The sequence below is a fragment of the Urocampus carinirostris genome, chromosome 17 (assembly GCF_059441175.1).
Source record: "Urocampus carinirostris isolate Australia breed hairy pipefish chromosome 17, RoL_Ucar_1.0, whole genome shotgun sequence".
Lineage (NCBI taxonomy): Eukaryota > Metazoa > Chordata > Actinopteri > Syngnathiformes > Syngnathidae > Urocampus > Urocampus carinirostris.
The window spans coordinates 23,056,030-23,071,188 of record NC_142365.1 but is presented as its reverse complement, the minus strand read 5'-3'; the positions used below and the strand labels follow the sequence as shown (position 1 = coordinate 23,071,188).

The window sequence follows — 15,159 nt, the reverse complement described above, 5'->3', positions numbered from 1 at the left end:
GTTGCCGTCATGGACTTTTTGGACTAGTTTACGGGCTTGAGGAGTCGTTGCTGTCATGCAATTTCCGGACAAACTTCAACATGTTACTGAGTGTTCTCTTTTATTGATGTTTACCATGTTTGTGTACCGTAACTCAATGCTTAATCTATTCCACCCTGGTCATCCTGGAAGGGGGATTACCACCTGTGAGACCGCTTCTCAAGGTTCTTTTTTTCTCACGCTGAAGTTTTGAGTTTTTCCTTGCGTGCATGTTGGTTTAAGATCAGGTAATGGTGTGATTGTAATCTGTGCAGTCCTTTGAGACATTCTTGTGATTAAGGGCTACATAAATAAATGTGACTTGACTTGATAAATTTCATTAAATTGTTTTAAAACACCCAGATTGAAATAAAAGTGTCACAGACCAGAAACGGACACAGGACCCAATAGCGCTCGTTTTCTCAGTTTTTGTTAATAAAGAGGGAGAGCAGGGGTTGCTTCCACGATCCGATGGCTGACGGACAAGGGGAGAGGGCGATGCGGAAGTGGCACTTTTGTGTCTAGTGAGGAGAATCGGAGACAGGCGGGAATTACAAGTCGTTGGCCGAGGCTGGAGAGCAAAGGCGGTGTCAAGTTCGGAAACGAGGTCGTCAACAGGAGGCAGGCAGGTAACAGGGCAAAACAGGTCAGGTAACAGGCAGGCAGATCAGGGCTAAGTCAGGTCCGGAAACAGGTTAGCAACGAAGATCAGGCAGAGAAAAGCAGGGCAGGAACAGAGTCGGACGAAAAGGCTTACTGAGCTGGTGGCAACAGTTCGCATAACAATCTGACGGCTTCCTCTTGGAAGCCGGGGGTTTAAAAGGAGGGCATCAGCCAATCAGCTGTCGAGGCTGTTGGCGCCAATTAAACAGTCGCAGGTGCTCTCAATCTGTAATCATGACAAAAAGTGATGGTAAAAGTGATAGTATGCCCTTTTTAAGGACTTCATTTTACAATATGCAACAAAAAAAACTCAAAATGCAAAACACACATAAACAACGAAAATATATTTGAAATATTCTTGTAAAATACGGGATTACTTTAATTTAAAAAGGAAGAAGTGACATAATTGTGTGAGAGGGAAAATCCCAATAAGAAGCCTCAGAACATCAAAATTCACTGAAATGCAAGCAGGTGTAACTTTCTCAGGCTTGCACAGAATTGTGGTTATAAGATGTTGGAAGAGGTGGGTAGAGTAGACAAAATATTTACTCAAGCAAAAGTACTGTTACATAAGAATACTCTAGTAGAAGTAAAAGTAGTAATCAAATACTTCCCTGAATAAAAGTAAAAAAGTACTCGGTGAAAAAATGACTTAGGTGCTGCGTAACTGTCACAACGTCGTATTTATTATTGTTTTTAAAACAACCAATCAGATCATCAAATTATAAAAGTCCATTTGAACAACAAAAAATACATTTAATTTAAAAGTATATAAAAAATAATCAACGTAAATTTAAGTGCTTTGGTTAATAGTAAAACAAAAATAGTATAAATCAAATAAATAAATTAAGTACATGTGGCACGTCGTATTTATTATTGTTTTCAAAACAACCAATCAGATCATCAAATTATAAAAGTCCATTTGAACAACAAAAAATACATTTAATTTAAAAGTATATAAAATTAATCAACGTAAATTCAAGTGCTTTAGTTAATAGTAAAATAAAAATAGTATAAATCAAATAAATAAATTAAGTACATGTGGCACGTTTATAGCCGCAATACTTATCTTAACAGGCTCTGCAAACAGAACAAGCAGCTAGCTCATTAACTCAAATAAAGAAGACATTGCATATTGTAGCTGGTGTTTTAAGGGGAACATTATTTTAATGGGAGGCCAGCGTGCTCATCCTCTTCTGTGTTTTCATAGTCTGTATTGCTAAGCGACAATTTCCATCCGTTTCATCCGTAAACAAAAATCCCCCCGCTGTAGGTGGATATGGTCACCCGACAAGGCTGCTACGTTTGATTGGTTGAACATGGTGGAGTCTGCCGGAGTTTTTATTCGATTTATGGCTAGAGAAATGTCTGTTTGACAGAAGCAATGAACACAGGATACTGTATTTTTCCTCACCTTTTCCTTGTGATACTTCCGTTATGTTTCCTCACGCCTTCTAGAAGGCCATGGTGTCCCCAACTTGAAATCTAATTGGTTAAACCAACAGGTTTATCCACATTTATGATATTCTTCGGGCTCAGAGAAGTGATTATGAAGGCCTCCAAGGACATTTCTTACCCTGCAGTACCTCCGGGAACGGTGCATTCGCAATGACCGCAGCAAGGCTTTAAGGCTAGGACCTTAGCTTGGCCTTTTGGCTGAGAGTAAGAGTCCCGGCTCCCAGGCTTTGTAGTGTATTATGAAGTGACCGATGACGGATAATGGATAATGAATAAAGAAGATAAAACAATAACCCTTTAAAAATCCCCCCGACCCCACCGTGGCATTAGGTAATGGCTGATTGAGTAATTTGTTCAATGCTTAAATATGAACATGTTATGTTATGTGACATTATTCTGTTGTTGACTCATTGTTTTTGTCCTGTTTTTATTTTTATGTTCTAAATAAAAGTTTTCATTCATTCATTCATTCAAAGTGCACATCTGGAAGGAGCACGATCAGTGGAAAAGCAATTAAGGAAGCTGAAAAACAGTTTAGAAGTGTTCACAGACAAAATGTAATTAACATAACATGATTTAGATGGGGCGGCACGGTAGGTGGATGTTTAGCAAGCAGCACCACAATGTGGAGGTTCAATTCCAGCTACCGTGGCCTCCACGTGAGGAGTTTGCATGTTTTTCCCGTGCCTGCGTGGGTTTCCTCTGAGCATTTTGGTTTTCTCCCACATTCCAAAATCATGCATGTCAGGTTAATTGGCCGGTTTAAAATTGTCCCTAGGTGAGTGAGTTGTCTGTCCATGTGTGCCCTGCGACTGGCTGGCAACGAGTTCAGGGTGTCCCCTGCCCACTGCCCGAAGATAGCTGGGATGGGCTCCAGCACCCCCGCGACGCTACTGAGGATAAGCGGAAAAGAAAATGGATGAATGATTCAGATATGTTCAGGCCAGCAGAGAAGGCCTTGCAGGCCCTGACAGCCCACCACTGTTAGTAATACAGATATAAATATTGACAAATACTGTATATTTCATATAAATAAATGAACACAGAAACGCAAAGCACAACAGCAGTATATGTGATATAAATACAATTCATATATTTATGCATTTTCTCATTTATTTTGTCCTGTATTTTATATCATGCCTTTATTGTGTCACGTGTTTATTTTATTTAATCATACGGCATATATTAGCAGCTATTTATTTATTCGTACATTTATTCCTTGATATGGTAGGATCAATCTTACTTAATAAACAGCTACTTAGAACATAATTCAACCCTGTTTTTATTTAGTTTAATTTCCGTTACTTGATTTGTCTTAGAAAAGACACCGAGTCTTTATCGCTTTACGTCATTTCCCATTTGGGCGTTTTTCATAGCATATCCGGTAACTATATAACAATAGTCGTAAAGTTACCTTGAAACGAAGAACATTGTCTGCAGTAAAATAAAAGTTCAACGTTGACACCAGGCTAAACCACGCGTGCTAATGTTAGTTGGAGCTTTATTTTGAAAGGTCAAAAGAGAAGCGCATTACGCTTTTCCTGAGTGGAAGGGAAAATCGATACAGTGTTCTGCCGAAACTTCCTACCTTGTGGAGACGCCCTACCGTAGGTTAATCTGGCAGCGAATTTAGGTTTCTTTCTTATCAAGTAAAATTAGCAACACTGAAAATCAAAATTATTGAAAAAATAACTTTTATTGAAGTCAAATAACGAGGGTTGACAAGCATTCATACAGTGCCCGATTACCGTAGTCCACAAACACCATGCTACAAAGCTACAACAGAAAAACACGCCAGGCTTTAAAGCTACGTCAGAAAACAGTGTTTTGAAGCTTTAAAAAAGTCAAATAAGTATCAATCAAAACGAAAATTGTTAATACTCTCCGTAGGACATCGCAATCCGCCTTGTGCGCATGCGCACTATGCATTGGTAGGGCGTCTTTACACGGTAGGACATTTCGGCAGAACAACGGTCGTGGGTGTGACTGTATACTCTTGTGTTGTGATGAAATAATTTCGAGGGTTGTGGGGGACCAGGGGGCACGTATTATTTGACATCTTCTTACTTGATTAATTCTGTCTTCATATTCGTCAAAAAAATGGGAAACTGTCACACCGTCGGACCAAACGAAGCACTCGTGGTTTCAGGTAAAACTCGCCTTCGAGTGTATATATATGTGTGTGTGTTCTTTTTCATTTAAAGCTCGGCGGCCTTTTCTTACTTGGAGCTCGACGGAGGGATTTAAGAGGCGGGCCTCGGTGGGCGTTTTCTCTCGATGATTTCTTCTTTAAAATACATATTACAAATACGAAAAACGCACTTGCATTTTCATATAGGTTACCGCGTTAAACCAGTAAACGAGTCGAACAAATATGTTTAAACATCATTCTCATGACCACTGATTACGTAACACCCGTTTGCCACTATATTCAAATGCATACTGTTTGCGGTTTTAGGTCCTGCAAACGTGCTTTGCTTTCAAAGCACTTGTATATTAAAACAGGGTGTTTTTTAAGAGAAGGGTGTCCATCGACCATTGGTTGCAGGAATCGGACGATTTCCTGCCCCGCGTGTGCTCCGAGGAGGACATGGCGGTTGTTCCCTGCAGAGGGAACTACAGTCGATTAAATTAGATTACATGGGAGAGGCCCGTTAAATCCTCGTACTGTTATCAGTGTGGTTGACTGTGCTCGACACATTACGAGAGACGATCAACTGAGGTTTATGCAGATGAGCAGGAATTACCGGTTAACAGAGGACGTTATACACTTCTTCCCATACTAGTGCATTGATACTTTGAAAAAGGTCTAGTTGGGAAATGTAAAAGGCGTTGCATTGGTTAGAACTGAAATACAATTTAAATACTTTACTGTATTTACTGTCTGTGAAATGACAGCTTCGTTTGTCTTTTTTAGAAAATATTGCTACCTTCTTTGGCATGTCAAACATTGACCCAGTCGGTGATTTAAGATGGCTGCTATAAGTTTCCGAGTATGTCAAAAAAAGTGAGTCTCTAGGTTAGTGTCAGTGTCTGAAACTCATAACAACAAGTTACCAAACACCAGCAACTTTTCAGAGTTGTCTGCCCCATTTTTCACTACTTGAAACGCAATAAGACGACTAATCGCAAAAAAAACTCATTGTTGGAAAGTATCAAGGATTCATAATCAGAATATATAACAGAACAATAGTTTAAAATTAAGTTTATTATAAATCCACTTATAACATTCATTGCATGCATGTGACATCGCTGTTTTCCATCTGCCATCAGTATGTACCCATATTTACTCATCTTCATTAATGCAATGTTTGCGTTGCGTCGTCTGCTACAAGCCACTTGGACTCCTCTTTCCTCGATGCTTTTAATGTACATTTACGTTTTGTAGTGTCATCAATTTTGTCAGCTTCTTTTTAAAAATTCTTCTGGGGCTGAGGTTTTGGCTTGATTCCTAACCACTTCTCAATTTTTCTTGTGTTCTCTGTGCGTCTACTTTGGAGAATTATGAGCAAATGCACAACCTTATAACGCTCAGGAGAGTCCGGAAGCATTAAGTTTTTCGATGCAGGCTTCCGATTGGCTGCCGAGTATGCAAATTGCCAAACGAACCAAAATTCCGAAATTTCCAAACCAAACGAAGATTTCGAAAATCGAAATAAAGCTCGTTTCCTTTTTTTTTTTTTCTTGAATAAGTTGTCTGCCACCCGGGCGGAGACGTTTTGTAAGTTGTGCGCCCGACGTAAAAGATGCACGCCCCGGGCGTCCGGGCAGACGTTATTTCAGACACTGGTTAGTGTCCAAACCTTTCGGAAAGCGGGCCAGATTTGGTCAACTCAAAATGTGTGAGGGCCGACTATTCAATCGAGCATTCTTTGAACAATCTTTTATTAATGTATCCCACGTGAATGGTTTGCAGTGCTTGGCGATCAACATCGTGACCTCGTAGCTCGCCTTTTAGCATTTTTGTTTGATTTGCAGGGTCTCGTGAAAAAGTGCTGCTTTGCTGTTAAAGCTGCTTCCAGTTGCTTCATCTTTTCACAGCGTTCGTTTCCAGTTAGCTCAACGTAATCGGCGTGTTTCATTTGGCAGTGCCTCTTCATATGTTTTATTAGAAAACAGACACTTTTTTGACAAATTAGTCTGATGCAGTTGTTTCGGATTTTAGTGAAAAAAAATACTCAAATTTCTACTTGAACTGGAACGGGCGGCCCTCACAGTCACCTTTCATTTTTTTATTTGCAGTCGTCATGTCGGAATTGTGATGGGCTAAAATTCTTACAAAAAGTCACGGGCAAGGTGGCCAAAGGGCTACTGCCATCATCGAGTGAAATGGTAATTTTTTTTGTACAACTGTATTTTAGACTTCTGTCTACATTACTGACAGCCCCCATATTATTAATTTCAACAGAGGCTACCAGTTTTAGCTTTAAGTTGCGGTCAAGGTTGCAATTATCAAGACAGGCTTAACAGCAGTGATTTACAGTTCCTTTAATAAGGATGTAAAACCTAATGCTATAATAATTTGTTGATAATTTCACATATAATTCTCACCGGAGTATTAGTTGCACCCAAACGACGAAGAAACTGCAACTTATTGTCCGCGAATACGGTATTTGACATCACAGTAGATATTTAAAATTAATAAAAATGTTTTACTGTACTTTTATTTGTTAAACAAACAAAATGTGTTGCTCTTTGGTTTCAGTATACAATAAATTATTTAATTGTAAAATAATTGTACAAAAAAAAAATTTATTCCATGGGTTTTACCTATCACGGGGTATTTCAGACCCCTGCAAAAATTGAAAAATTACTATTCTTAAAAAAACACGAACTATCATATAAACATGCATTAAAAAATACTAATAAGTAAAAAAAAAAGCATTTATTTGACATAACATGAGCATCACCTAAAGGAGCTGACATAATCGTCTCCCTTGGTGCTGCAGTTACCCAAAAAAGGAAAAAAAATAGAAGGGAAAGTGTGCGTTTTGATCAATTTGAATCTTTATACTTCATGTTTTTCCTTTTGCTTTTTAGCACTTGTTTTTAGTTGCCCCATTGAACGGCAACCTTTTCTTTACCAAAAAACAGTTTAGTGTCTGATATTATTCTCACGGCCCGGCCCCACCAATACAACGTTCTTAAACGTGGCACCGTAATGAGGTATTATGGGAATTGATTCAGCCAAAGCTACATTGTACAGCGATGGGCCAACCTTCAAGATAAAGGAAAGACAATGTTTTACTGAGAGTAAAAATTGTGTGGTGTTTTGATAAAATTGATTGTTTTTTTCCTAATTAATCAATGCTGCGATCTGGGCTTAATACTGACCTGTGGCAACCATTGCCCAAATACTATAATTTATCACTGTAAGACCTCTCAAGCTGTGAGGAATTGGCATGTATATGTGAATAAATACGGTATAAGCAAGGTGATTGCTGACCACTGCCCTAAACCATAAGGATACATTAATTAGTCAAATAATACACACCATCCCTTTAATTAAACCCTGTGAATAAAACAGCAATGCTCATCTTTTTCAAGGTGACATGAACAAATTTATCAATATTATTCTTGTCTCTTCATGTGAACCTTGGAAAAAAATGTTAACACCAATAAAAATGTCTTTTAATTTTCTTACACAATGATTTATAATTCAGGAACCTGAATTAGCCTTCTTGTTCCCCAAGCGTTTTTGAGAAGCGGCACACTTTATATCGAAAATGTTTATTAATTACCACGTGGCACCTGTTTCATGTTTGTATTTTTAAAGCTTAAAGGTGCGGTTCCTTGAAAAAGTTTCAAGTTTAATATTTCGAATATATCGAATGTTAACAATGCCCAACTGAGTTCAAAGAGCCCTTGTGCTTTATTTCCCACAGCGCAGGTCTACTATCATCTTACTTTTTGCAGAGTCAAGTTATTTCTATGGCCCTTTATCACAAGGAGTCTCAAAGGGCTGCACAGACCAAAGACTATTGCAAACTACAGACTATTATTACACCCTCCCCTGATCTAAAACCTACACGAGGGCAAGGAAACATTCAAAAACCTTAAGTCAAGTCATGTTTATTTGTATAGCCCTTAATCACAAGGAGTCTCAAAGCTGTTGTTTTTATTCTAGTAACAAAGGTAGAGTGTCAAAGAACTTTCATTTTAAATGAATGAACTTTAATCGCTGTTTTTGTTATTTATTTATGAAACTCGGGCAAGTGTTTTAGAATGTCATATCTTTAAAAATAGCTAAAAATGTAAAAATTGTTCTTTTTTTTCATGATTTACCTCGTTTTTTTTCTCAGTTATCGACCTGTAGCTAAAAATAGAACGTTGCGACTCATTTTGGCGGGGAAGGTCACATTTATTGACAGATGCTTGTATTCTATTATTTTTGGTAGCTTGCTACTAAAATAAATATGCCCGTGATGTAGGAATTACTGCTAGGCAACAGACAACTGGTGTGGTTGAGTTTTAGCATTGGTGTTGTCCGTAAGACTTTATGTGAGGTTGTTTTTTTTTCCCACGGCTGTGTTGTTAAGGCGGATTTCCAATTGGTGACTTTGGTTTTCGGAATTTAGTTTCCTCGTTGATCCTCTTTACGCAAAGAAAAAAATTCACATGAATAAGCTTTTGAACTTTACCTTATCGCAACCTAAAGGCAATCTGTGACACACATCTTTATTTGAATAACTGGTCGGTAAGCAAGTTTATACTTGGGAGTGACCCAGCGCCGCCAGTTTTCTCTTTCAATCACGTTTAACGGTGCAGAGACAAACTTTAGATTTGAATCCAAGCCTCCCCGCCCCCACTTTAATACAACAGAGTCAGGAATGTCAGATATGCAAGTGCTAGCCAGACATAAAATGTGTTCCGTATTTTGATTTTATTCTCGTTCTGTTTGCCATTGAAAGGCAGTTTATTTTGAATACAGAGCATGCATAACCCACATCTGTTTAAATAAATACCACAGTAATAAAATGACACTCTTTATCACTTTCATGGTACACTACTTTTTTTTGAACGGCTTCTCTATTTGTTCCAATCGCTCAAAAATCTGTACTTTTTTTCTGTTGGGAGGCAATGAATAAAGTGTGTTTAAAACGTTCATAGGTATAGAACAGAATAGACTCATCTTTATTGTCATTGATATCAACGTTATGAAATCTTGTATGTAACGTGATGAGACCGGGCACTCCAGGGTAAATCATGTAATGTAGAGACTTTAAAGAGAAAAGATAAAGACTAACAGCAGAATGAATAGGCAAAGAAGAAAATAATAACAACGTAGTTCGTTTAAAAACTGGCATAACTTATAATAATAATAATGCAATGAAAATAGTAGTGCAGTTTAGTAATGGTGCAAAATCATTTAGCAGCAGCAATTAAATAAAAAACAATAAATTCACAAGGCACATACACACACACACATATATATATATATATATATATATATTTATTTATTTATTTTTTTCACAGTTTTGTGCAATAGTGTTTATTTTTTCTCAGCTTCCTTCAGCAAAAGTATTTACAACCTATACATTTATTTACAATGACAGATTTTTTTTAGCGACCTTTGTTCCAAAAAGTCAGTGTAGTTTTGCAGTTTTATTGCTCTCAATGAAAATAAAACTCATTTATTTCGTGTGTTAGCTAGTGACAATGTAGTACAAAGCTAAAAGGTTTGCACTGATGTTGTAAGTTTAATCATTGGCATATGAAATCAAAGAATGAGTGTTTTAATTAAAAAAACTACTTTTGTAAAAGGCACCCACCAAAGTTGTCCGTCATTATTGCACAGGGTATTTTAAATCGAGGGTTTGGAATATTTTTGCTTTAAAGGGCCATTAAAGCATAATATTTGATAATTTTTATTTGTTTTCAGTGAGAGCCTCTCTACAAAATTAAAAAAACTGCCAAACTTGATCTCCAGACAAAAACTAATTATTATGTGCATTTTATTTCCCTGAGTGATGTTTGGTAATTTTGTAAAATGTATGAAATAATAATAATGCTGGAACTTGTGCCCTATATCAACAAATATCCTAAATACAATTTATCTCTCTCCCACACTTATTTATTTAAGGTTGTTGACGTTCATTTATTTCATCATTGTTGAAAAATAAGGCTTTCAAAACAGACTGCGAGTTCATGTGTAAAAATGTCACTTAATACCGAAAACGAGAAGGATACGGATGTATGTATTAACCTATGCGATGTGGTCACTCTTCTAACCTCGGTAATCGAGTGGTGATGATTCTTCCTTAATTCCATTTCATCGATACATATCTTTGAAATCTACAAACACTAAAACATAAGCTTGAAGAAATATTCAGAACATGTTGGAGGCGGACAACTCACTCGCATATTTCTTAACTTTTGCAATCTTGGTGCTTCCAAATGAGACACGCCTATCCACTTTTTTTCTCTGGGTGCCAAACCACTTGTAGATCTCCTTTTCCATTTCTGGGCTGGACTGTCCAAAATGTTTTCCTTTTTTTTCCCCAGGCATGGTCGGGAACCTATGGCTCTGCTTATGAGTACATATGGCTCTGAGATAAAATTGACCATGTGCAATTATTTAATATATTGATAAATGCAGGGCAAATTGCAGCACATGCAAAGCCGAGACTATTGATTTAGAGATGGTTCGGTATAGTATATATATGTATATATATGTATACATATGTATACATATCTCTATATCTAGATATAGATATATATGACAATTTTAACTACAGTTTACAGTCAGGGTGTCACTCCAACAGACCCTGTTGTGGCTGTAAATTGCTAAATAATCCTTTACATGTGCACTGATAAAATAATCCATGTTCATTGTTGAGACACTTTATGATGAAAAGTCACAGAATACACTTGGACTCAAAACAAACTTTTACCCTAAAGCTCTTGCAAAGCACCTAGAGTAATTTGATTGGGTGAGGGGTAGAAATAGCCAGAGTCATACACAGGACGTTCGTGGGTATCCTGGTTTGCAGTATTGTTTGACATTTTTAGAAAATAACCTTGCTTGCACCATTTAAAACCATTATTTAGGTCAACGATGGCTATCAAAATGAACCTGAACACGCATAAGTAACTGCAGATGGGAGACTTATTTTTAAGTGGTATACTTGTATTGATAAAGGACACAGGCTCTGGCATTATTATCATTATTTCCTAGTTTTTATTTAATCGTCAAACAGCACACGGTGAAATAGGATTTGCTGAAGAATTATCTTTTGCCTGGAGAGCGGGTTTGGCGGTTTTATTGAGTTTTGTATGGTATGGCTCTAAAGAAAAAAAAGTAATATATTTTTGGTTTTATGGCTCTTTGAGTCAAAAAGGTTCCCGCCCCCTGCTCTTCAGCATTGACCAACCATTTTATATAATTCTCACTTTGCACTTCAATGGAAATGTTAGTTGACTTTGTATTTGTTTCTGCATGATTAAACCGGTTTAAGCTTTGTTGTGTAAACACGAGACATGATTGGGAAATATGGTTGTAATTCAACCTTGCTAAAGTCAATGTTGTACAACTCATAGATTGTTTTTTGGTAAATATAGGCCACACATGTGTATGCATCGGTAAATAGAGCATCTCCTCCCCCATTTACCAGTGACAGCTGAGAATGTCGTCTGAAACGATCAAATTGGAGAGGAACCAGACACAGACAGGCCTGTGCCATGTCTTGCTATGGCAAGCTGCACCGTATTGTTCCCTCGGTTTTACTTTGTTGCTTGAACTCAGTCTTGTTATTTCTAATCTGGAATGTTTCCTGTGCATTCTTACTTTCTCTAGCTACCATTCACTTAGGAATTATAAACAACTGATTATTAGGGCTGCAACAATTTAGTCGACTTTGTCGACAGACTTCAATAGTTAAACCTATTATTGACTATTTTTACTACCAACTTTTGTTGCCAGACACGTTTTCCAACGGAATGAGGCATCTTTACTTGAGTATAATCTTTTGATGAGGGTTGCGAATGTGCAATAGCCAATAGCATCTCTGTCTGGAGTGGTAACATTAACACAAAAATGGCAGCATCAGCATTAACTACGACACCAAAAGTTCTAAAGTTTGGGAGCATTTTAGCCTGGATATGGCCAATTAAAAAACACTTGTAAAGTTTACCAAAAAAACCTTGCTTATCATGGCGGTAGATCAATGTCGCACGAACATTTAAATGTGAACATTGGACTTTTATCGAAAGGAGGCTGGCTCTCATCGGTAAACTTCTAGTAACGTTCAAGTCAATATGGTTTTGATGGACATACATTGAACATTTTATGTGTGTGATATTTATATTTTGCTATAAGCAAGAGCTTGAGCGTTATGCCAAACTGTGCCCAACAGACCTATTTGAAATCAAATGCATGCAGTCCAAAGAACAAACATCAGTTGTTGAAACCTTTGATTTCAAATTGTTGAGAATCATATAGTACTTTTGTTACAAACTTTGCAGTTGACGACAGAATGCACCTTACAAATATACATAATTTTTGTCTTATTTACTTTTCTACTGCTGCTAAGGTGTCTCTTCTTGGTTTACAGGGGGGAAATGTTGACTTGATTTTATTTTATAATTTATTTTATTGCCTCTAAAAATGGACAGAAGTTTGATAGATGATCTAGGTCTATACTGACAGAGTTCTCTGCCTTATTTGTTTTATTTAGATGGGGCATTTTTTTGTACGTGTTTATGTTCAATAAAAGATTTTTAATTGTACTCGCTTTCTTGTGTTTATCATATGCCACTTAATTAAATCAATTTATTGCTAAATTAATAAAATAAAATAATATACCTGATTAAGCATTTCAATAGTTAGTGACTAGTTGACTATTAGAATAGTCGTTAGTTGCAGCCTTACTGTTTATTAAGGATCCACGATATATATTTGGCAGCTAGTTATCAAACCATGATGATTAAATATGACGTCACCGTCGCAGACGCCACATAGAGAAAAACACATGCTTTTTATATTCACCTTCTTTTTTTACTGATATTAACAGTATTTTTATTTTAAAATCAATATTTGGAGCACTTATTTAATGTTTTCAATTGATGTATTTCCACATAATGAACACACCCATTATCATATCCATTTTCACTATTTGCGATATCTACAGGACTGTCTCAAAAATGTGCATTTGTGGTAAAGTTATTGGCTGTAAAGCAATTTAAAAAACAAACAAAAATGTCTTAATTTTTGGATTCATTACAAGTCAACTCAGATGTTTAACGTGTTTTATTGTATCAATATTGGCAATTATGGGAAAAATTCAATATCTCTCCTCAAAATATTAGAATATCATGAAAAAGTGTACTAGTAGCCTGAATGAATCAAGGATGTATGACAGTTTTGTTTGTTGCATTATAGAAAATAAATAACTGTCATTCTATTCACATTTTTCTGAGACAATTCTGTATATGTCAGTTTTATGGAGCTTACAGCAATATAATGCTATTGTAGTCATTGTAGTTATTATTGACAGAAAGTAAGGAATGATTAAGTCGGGCTCCAGTCTCGAATACTACTTTTTACCCCTGTATACCGAAGCTGTATCATGTTATTGTATTTATAAGAAAGGTAAGGACACACACAGAAATAATTGGATTTGGTTTTCTGTGTTGGTTTTTAGAAGGAGTATTTTATCGGTTATCGGTATTGGGAAGTACAAAAACAGTTCTAATCAGTTATCATGCATTTATGTCATCGTCTAAATACGGGTATTTTAGAGTCCCATGTTCACGTTGTTTTCAACTTCTTCTGTCATTGTGTTTGTTTAAGGTGGCTGCTGCGGTTCTGATCAAAAAACGTATGTTGTCGGAGGCTGGGCTTGGGCTTGGTGGCTCATCTCGGACATCCAAAGGTAAGAGCCTTTTTGCAGGTTGTCTCTAAAACGGTACCAGTTGACAAAAAAAACAAAACGATTTTATTACACAAGCGACATGTAATTGTGAACGTCTCTATGCCAGAAAATGGGAACTACTATTTTCCAGGTTTTTGGCTAAAGCATTCAGCGAGGACATTCAAATGTAAATGATGGTGGAGTCATTATTTGGACTGGTCACCCTTTGTTGAGTACCTTGCGATGCTCAATTGCCCCAGTGTTTTAATCACTCTTGATTGATTAGCTCATGAATTCATCCGAATGGCCAATGTGCACGTCACAGCTCATCCGCTCACTGTTTTCCTGTGTATTCCCAGCTGACAATATCCACATTCTATTGTGACTGAAAGGTCTTGTATAAACACACAGTGTGTTTATTCAAATATTTAAACATTCCAGGCCACTTCCCATCGTCACATGGATTCAAGCTCCAGAAAGGAAACGTCAGTGATTACCCTGGAATATCAGTATTGCAAATGGTATAGATCATTTTCAAATAGTTGCAGCAACACCTTAGGAACCACCATTCCAGGAATCTTAGAATTATCAGCATTAGATTTAAATAAGAAGTCATCTAATTACCGTAAATTCTGGACTACAGAACGCACCTGATTAAAGGCCGCACGCTCATATTTAAGAACGCAATTTCGTCTTAGTACAAGCCGCACCAAAATTTAAGTTGCAGGCTTAACTATGTATAAAAATGAAAGAATTCACGTTGCATGTTTTTGGATCATGTGACCATTCAAGATGGCGATTTCAATGACAAGCACATATTTACTACTACGCTGAAAGAAAACGTGAATGAGGGCTGCATCGCTTTAAATGTAAGTCATATATTTCTAGACAACAGCCCCAGGGCAAACATACTGTGGAGAAAAGGGCCACATTGCAACACTGACGTGTGTTTTTTGTTGTTGTCATTGGTGATTACCACAGTAATGGACCAAATTGCATTTGTTTCTAATTGTTCCTCGAAGATTAAAGGAATCTTAGCTGACATTGACATTGATGACACAGAAAGAGAAGTGCAGAATTTATCAAGGAGTTTATTTCTCTGTGAAAAGTAGAAATAACAGGAGTACATTGTAAATTTTCAAAAAAGTAGTTTAACCTCCCTTTGTTC

At 36.9% G+C, this 15,159-nt stretch overlaps 1 protein-coding gene across 2 annotated transcripts in view; it reads left to right on the top strand.

The window, feature by feature from the left end:
- Positions 1 to 4,080: 4,080 nt before the first annotated feature.
- LOC148349553 (flotillin-2a) overlaps positions 4,081 to 15,159 on the top strand; it is a 35,127-nt gene continuing 24,048 nt past the window's right edge. The window contains exons 1-2 of one of the 2 annotated variants that reach the window (XM_088320395.1): positions 4,081 to 4,288; positions 13,931 to 14,012. In XM_088320395.1, the coding sequence (XP_088176521.1) occupies positions 4,240 to 4,288; positions 13,931 to 14,012 (131 nt within the window). In that variant the 5' untranslated portion in view covers positions 4,081 to 4,239. The remainder of the gene's footprint in view (positions 4,289 to 13,930; positions 14,013 to 15,159) is intronic. The other variant, XM_088320394.1, reaches the window with a different exon arrangement.